The sequence below is a fragment of the Limanda limanda genome, chromosome 1, assembly GCF_963576545.1.
Source record: "Limanda limanda chromosome 1, fLimLim1.1, whole genome shotgun sequence".
NCBI lineage: Eukaryota > Metazoa > Chordata > Actinopteri > Pleuronectiformes > Pleuronectidae > Limanda > Limanda limanda.
Window position 1 is genome coordinate 25183239 of NC_083636.1, and position 6957 is coordinate 25190195.

The 6957-nt window shown below is 40.7% G+C and overlaps 1 protein-coding gene across 2 annotated transcripts; it reads left to right on the forward strand.

The window, feature by feature from the left end:
- Window positions 1–259: 259 nt before the first annotated feature.
- On the forward strand, window positions 260–4053 carry LOC133005332 (cyclin-dependent kinase 2-associated protein 1). 2 transcript variants are annotated; one of them, XM_061074999.1, is made up of 4 exons: window positions 260–304; window positions 2916–3016; window positions 3188–3314; window positions 3409–4053. In XM_061074999.1, the coding sequence occupies exons 1-4, from the start codon at window positions 277–279 to the stop codon at window positions 3474–3476; spliced, it is 324 nt and encodes a 107-aa protein (XP_060930982.1). In that variant the 5' UTR covers window positions 260–276; the 3' UTR covers window positions 3477–4053. The 2 variants fall into 2 exon arrangements, with proteins under 2 accessions (XP_060930982.1, XP_060930973.1); XM_061074990.1 differs by lacking the exon at window positions 260–304 and adding an exon at window positions 767–894.
- The last annotated feature ends 2904 nt before the right edge of the window (window positions 4054–6957 follow it).

A 6957-nucleotide genomic window follows, 5' to 3' on the forward strand; every position in this document is an offset into this window, starting at 1 on the left:
AGACAGGTCACCACATCAGGGGCCCTGGGGTCATGACCCCCGGGGGACCAGGACTGGGGGCCAGACCTTGTTCTTGTGCTTCCGACCATGTGGCCCTGCAGTGGGGGTCTGTTGTGAGGGGACACGTATAAAGAGCTGCTCTTCTTCTCTTGGCTCTTATTTGAGGAGGACAGCGGAGCCACGGCCACATGCCTCCAAAATAAAGCGAGTGGATCCTTTAAACTAAATTACCTGTAACTTTTTTTTAATTTTTGTATTATTCATGTAGAGGAAGTAATGGACGCGGCCCCACAAACAAAGACAGGTATCTACAAACAAACGCGTTTTACTTTACTTACTAAAACCCACATCGTACATATATCACATATCACACTTATATCATATTTATATATAATCTAATCACACAATGGGTTTGTTATTTAACTCTTTAAACATCGTCTCTGTGTGTTTAATGTGGGTTTGTGAGACTTTAAAATGTGTGAAAAAACTCACATGTTCGTAAAAAAAAAAAGACTATTTAAAAAAAAAAGAGTTTACAAAGTGCTGTTTAAAGTTCTCCTCCCGATCGCCGCCGCGTGTTAAACGCGTGTTAAACCTGCGTGGAATCCTCCGCTCCGTCGGGGCAAAATGACGTTTTTCGTGTAAAATGTGATCTTTTAAAAGCACTTTTCTCGGATCAGCCGCAGCGGTACAGTTGCAGTGTTACAAAGCACAGTGGGTGTCAATATAAAGTGACGGCCATATTTGCCGGTGCCGCTGTTGTAAACAAAAAGTGAGAGACAGACGCTTCACTGAATTTCGGGTCATTTTTATTTCTTTAATTTACAATGTCTCTGGGAATGTCTTATAAACCCAACGTCAATCAGCACATTCCGGGAACTTCTGGGAACCAGGGTAAGGAGAAAACGTGGCGGAAAACCCGAGGATCCGTCGGTTAAACCGTGTGTTAAATTCGGGGTCTCGGAGAATACCTGGAGAAAGACCGTGTCTGTAGTTTTTGTCCAGTTCTATATGTAGGGTCAGATCCTGGGAGCTAGGCTAATTCATATCCGCCATTATTACTAATGTAAAAGAGCGCCATCCGCGGGATCGGCCGGCGGAGAAACGCGGCCGGTGTGCGAGGCGAGGAGCCGGCGTTTCGTAGCACGATCTTCCGTCGTCCGGGGTCGCGGTCCCGCCGGGCGGCCGCCGTTGTTCCGCGGTGACAGAAATGTGTCGGTAGTGTCTTGTCGAGGCGGCGTCGTTCCGCTTCCTCCATGATGCTCCTCGGTCGGAGCTGCTGATCGATCTGCCTCGGAGCCTTTCCCGACTCTTCGAGGACACCTGCCGGCGGAGGACGGGTATTACAGGGGAACAAAGCAGCAGGGGAGCAGCGGTAATGGAGGAGAAAAGCTACAGGAAGAAAGAAAAACACGTTATTCTCTAGTTTAGATCAGTCAGCAGAGGTGGAGGAAGGCTTCGAGTCGGAAAAGTGTAGACATACTGAGTTGCTCGTTAGTCTTTACGCCGGGCTGCGGATGGATCATGAGACAACAGACCACTGGGCACCGACATGTGAACGGCCCCTGTACTCCAGCATGAAGGATCTGACATCCACAGACCCGTCTTTTCAGTCTTTATGTGATGGATTCGTGTTTCCTTGCAGTTGTATCTTCTCTGTGTGGTTGCTCCTGACTGTTTCGGGCTATCTCTGGTCCCTCTCGGTCATTCGCTGTCTTTTTGTGGACGCATCTCTTTGTAGTCTTTTTTTATTTGGGTCATTGTGTCTAAATTGGGGATTTTCTCTCTTTTCCTGGTGATTTTCTGATTTTTAAATGGTTTTGTGTCTCGTTAAGTGTGTTCTGGTAGTTTGGTGTTTAATTTGGTCATTTTGGCAGTTTTATGTCTTTTTAGGTTATTTGGTGTCTCTTTGTGTTTTTTTCCATGTGTGTTTGGGTAGATTTGTGTTCATGTAGGTCATTATCTGGGTTAAGGTCAGGTTTTTATTGCCATTTTGTGTCTTTTTAGGTAGCTTTATATGTTTTTTTGATGGTTTTGGTCATTTTAATTCAGTGTCTTTTTTGTCTTCTGTGTCTCTTTGTGTGCTTCTGGTGAAAATGTCGTAGTTGTTTTCAGTCTTTTGATAGCGGAGTTGTTTGACTTCAAAAAGAGGCTCCCTGACCCCATATATTCTGATATTCTGACCCCATCGGTATGTGGGCCTGTGATTGATGGGTCCGCTCAGTGATCCAGTAATGCTCGAAGGATCATTTTGTCCTCAACAATAGTCAGTGGCCATCTTATCACTGAAACAGGCTTTTTATTTGCTGTAATCGTTCCTCATTTTCGTACTGAACATTGTGATTGAGCACGAAATCCACAGTCTTCATTGTGTGTAAAAATATTGTTAATTGCCAAATTCATCATAAGACAACACAACGCGTGGGCTGTCTGAGTCAGACATGTTGTAACGTGGGCATCTTCTATGTGACGACTGCAAAGTGGAACCAGGAATAATGTTTCACTGTTCATATGAACAACTGGCTTTTGTTTCAAGACAGACTTTAAAAAGATGTGAAGTTGCGCTTAAAGTAAAAGCAGTTTTTTGTTCCACAGTCATACAGCATTGTTTTTGACTCATATAACATGACTGAAACATGGTTGTTGTAGTGAGAGGCAATAGTTGAACTTAGTCTGGCAAGATGCAAAGTGTGAGCAATCTATTTATTCACAATTCAGAAATGTTACCGTTAAAGTACTAACTATCTGACAGTATACGAAAAACATTTTTTTAAGATGTTGCTTTGGGATGTGAGAGGTTGTGATCGCATGTCATTTTGATTTCTTCACAGTTTTCTTTAATCTTTGAAACTCAATTATATCCAAAAACTAATCAAGATTAATTGTTAAACTTTACCTTTTTGATCTGTCGACAGTTGGAAATCTCCAGTCTGCCTCAGCAGCTAACCTGGCCACGTTGCAGTCTTACAGGCCTCTGCTGAGTGACTACGGACCTCCATCTCTGGGATTCTCACAGGTACATTGAATATGTTAACCTGTTTGGCTTTAACCGTGCATACTTTATGCATCCCCTCTTATGTTTCTCACATTTTTTGGACAACAGTTTAAAGCTGTTTCTTCTTTTCTTATTGTAATCTTCTCAATGTGTTGAACGTGGCTCATCTTGCACTGTTTGCTCCAACTTCAGGGTTCCACTGGCAGCCAAGTGCCCCAGAACAAATATGCAGAGCTGCTGGCCATCATCGAGGAACTTGGGAAGGAGATCAGGCCCACATATGCCGGAAGTAAGAGTGCAATGGAGAGACTGAAAAGAGGTCAGTTTAAACATGGATCTGCACGTGTAAAACATAGTACAGATGTAAACTCAAAGTTTGTTAACCTGACGTGTCTTTGCGTTTTTCTTTGTAGGAATAATCCATGCTAGAGGCCTGGTGCGTGAGTGCTTGGCGGAGACGGAGAGAAATGCCAGGTCCTAGCTCCGGACACACAGCCGTCCCTGCGAAAAAGAACCAACAGTGTGTGTCTCATGAAAATAAAAAATAACTTGCATGGCATTCCCTTTGAGAGGAGGAAGTAAATTAACAGAGGATGGAAAAGCAAGCTCCTAGAGGAGAAAAAAAACAACAAAAAAACAGTAACACGATTCATGATTCCTGAGGGTTGTTGAGGATCATTTTAATTACATGTGGGTTATTGGAATTCAAATATCATGGAGGATATCATGTGTTTTTATGCCCCACTTTTGGGATCTTAGTTTTGACTCAATTTTTAAAGAAATGAATTTTAAAGAATAATGCATGCGAAAGGGCCCATGGTTAATTTGTAGACACTGCATGGCTTGTACAGGGGCAGATGGAGACTTCTTTTTGATAGTGTTTGGTCTGTTTCTCAGACCCCTATAACACACATGACCGAGTGAGTGAGGGACAGAAATGTGCCAAATCCATTGGTTCATTCGTGTTGAGGTTGGTTTTGGTATTAAAAAAATGGAAAATGCTGTTACTTGCATCTTTGTATGTATTTATTACTCAGTGTAATAAATTGTATTTTCAATACAGGTGTCAGAGTGATTTATTGTGTTTCAGCTATGCGTTATCCAGCCCTGATAAGCCTTTCCTTAAAAGTAAGAGGTTGCAAAAATAACCTCTTATTATAAGTAAAAAATTAGACGCAAGGAGAACTGCAAGGATTGTTGTCTTTGCCTCGTGGACATGGATCATGTGAAAAACTCCATAAAAGCTGCTTGTTGAGGTCAGTGATACGTTAAAGTGAGAGTGAAGTACATTGTGTACATTTATTAAATACTTGCCATGGCTGCTGCATGCATCTTTGGATGATGGATCCTACCGACTGCTGATCTTCTAACTTTTCTGCTTGTGCCACCACGTGGGAGTTTATATTTGTATCTATTTCTGAAATACTGAAAGTATTTCGTGCATTTTCATTAAATTAGCTACTGACCATATTGCTCAGGATTAGGATGAAAAACCACGTTAAACTTTTTCTGTGAATTTCCTCTACTTCTGGGTTCTCTGTACAATCGTGGAACTGTGGTTCAGGAGGTAGCGGGTTGTCCTCTAACCAGAGGGTCAGCGGCTTGATCCCAGTCTCCCGCATTTCATACTAAGTGTCGTTGGGCAAGACACTTAGTATGAAATTAAGTAATACAAATTATTCATGGTTTTGTCTATATAAATACAGAACATTTAACTAATTACATTGGGGAGTTTTAGTTCACACATGGATGTCTCCCTCTTTTATCTAGCACTGTAATCCAATCAAAATACAGATACTTTCTATACGACAAATTAATGTTATCTTTCAACCAAACAGCTGCAAAACTAATGATACTCTCCACATGTTTTCAGTTTCCTTTGTGATCACTCTGAGCATGTTTGCATGCCGATGTTAGCAATCAGCCCAAAACACATGGTTGTAGATAAAACTGCAAAGAGTTGTATATTTATGGATTAGTTGATCAACTTAATGAAAATCTGCTGATATTTTGATGAATCATTTGTTCTTTTGGCCCATTTCAAGCAGAAACGCAAAACATATGACGTGTCACATGTGACAATGTGCTGCCTAACATTAGAGTAAATTTAATGTCTGATCGGACAAAACAAGACATTTGAAGATGGCATCTTTTGCTCTAAGGAATGGTGATGGATAGTTTTTAGAATTTTCTTTGCTTTATAGAACGGATGATTTAACTATAAAATAATTCTTAGATGAATCGATAATGAGAAAAATACGTGGGTATGTTACCTACAGATTTAGAGAACAGTAAGATCCTGTCCACAACTGTGTACAAGTTATTATATTCTCATAAATACTTATGTCATGTTTTCTATACAGTCAGGTTATCTAAGGTCTGGTAAGAGATGTGTAGTCTGTGATTCTTAGTGCACTGCAGTTTATAATCTGCTCAGAAATCTGAACTGTTACATAGCACATTCAAGTCATCGTCATTTCATCAGCCTCTTGCCCCACTTATGCTTTTCATAATCTAAGATACACTGTATGTAGTGTACAGTCAAAACTCCTGTTTGTACATCATATATTGTGTGACTGCAGAATCTCTCAGGGAACAGTGAATGTGGTGTCAGGTTATTCTGGGAAGAATTCAACCTTTGGTTAACTAGTACCAACTAGACCAAGTGGACCAGCCGCCAGGGCCCCGAAAGCCTGTCCACTAAGTTTATGAAATTTTCTAGAATGCAAATGTATTGAAAATATCAACTAAGGCAGGTCCTGCATTAGTCACTGATTTTGTATCAATGTAATAGAGAGGCTCTCTGTCAAATTGAGGTTTTAATTCAAGTATTTTGATTGTGCTGACATAACAAATTGATCATGACCACAAACCAATGACCTTCAGAGTAGTGACATCTGCAGGTTCTGTTAGTGTTACTAGATGCTAATATTCCTTGCTTGCATACAGGAGACAATCGGATGGTCAAGTGAGAGATGGCATCTTTCAGCTTTGTAGGTGGGCGCCCTCCTTCCTAAACGGTTTGCTGATAGGCCTACAACGTCTCCAAAGGCTTCCACAGGGAATCCTGGCGTAACAGGCTCAGCACCTGGGTGCTGTTTACTTAGTTGAGGCCCAGGTGGAGGTGTTTCTTTTTATAGAGACAGGGGAATATGAGCACACAGAGACATTTTAAAATCTGACCTCAAAAGATGAAGATGAAAATGAAGAAAACTGGCATATATATATATGAGAAACCATATTGATTTGGCTTAAAAACTCTTTATTTTCTAAATAATTGTAAAATTATTTCCATCTGATTGATATATCATTTCAGTCTGCACTGGTCCTTATGGTAACTTTGAGATTACAGGAATTGCTGATACGGAAGGAGCTAAATGGGTGGAGGGACCATCAGAGGCCCAATAGAATGTTTCTTCTCTTAGCACCTTCACTGGTTTTTGGCATTTTTATCCAAATCTGGTCTGATGGGGTCTAGACATGGGGTAAACAGCTTTTTTTTTAGGTAATAAACGGAATATAGGCGTAACTAATTTCTTGGGCGAAGATGCAACCTTTGAAATTGCACTGAAAGGTTTCTCAATGAAATCAGACAGTGAGTTTTAAACACTGTTTGGCGTTTCTTGTGTTTTCCTTTTGTTTTGCTTCCTAATTAATTTCTTACATTTGTCACATCACTGACTGTTACACAACCATCTTTCATATTTGATTTATATTGTCTTTGTCTACATGTATGTGGTGTTTGTTGTGTATGTTTCATTAAAAAAGCTTTTCTTATTCACAAAAAGGTTTTCCCTAATTCGAAAGTGAACTCTGAAACAGGAAGTCGAACACCCTGTCTCAATAGAGCACAGGAGAGTATTTCACTTCCCCCCCCCTGACAGCTGTGTATGATCCAGTGTCTGCTGACGTATGAGCTTCCGTCTTTTCTTGTTTTCTTTACCACATTATTTTGAAGCCAT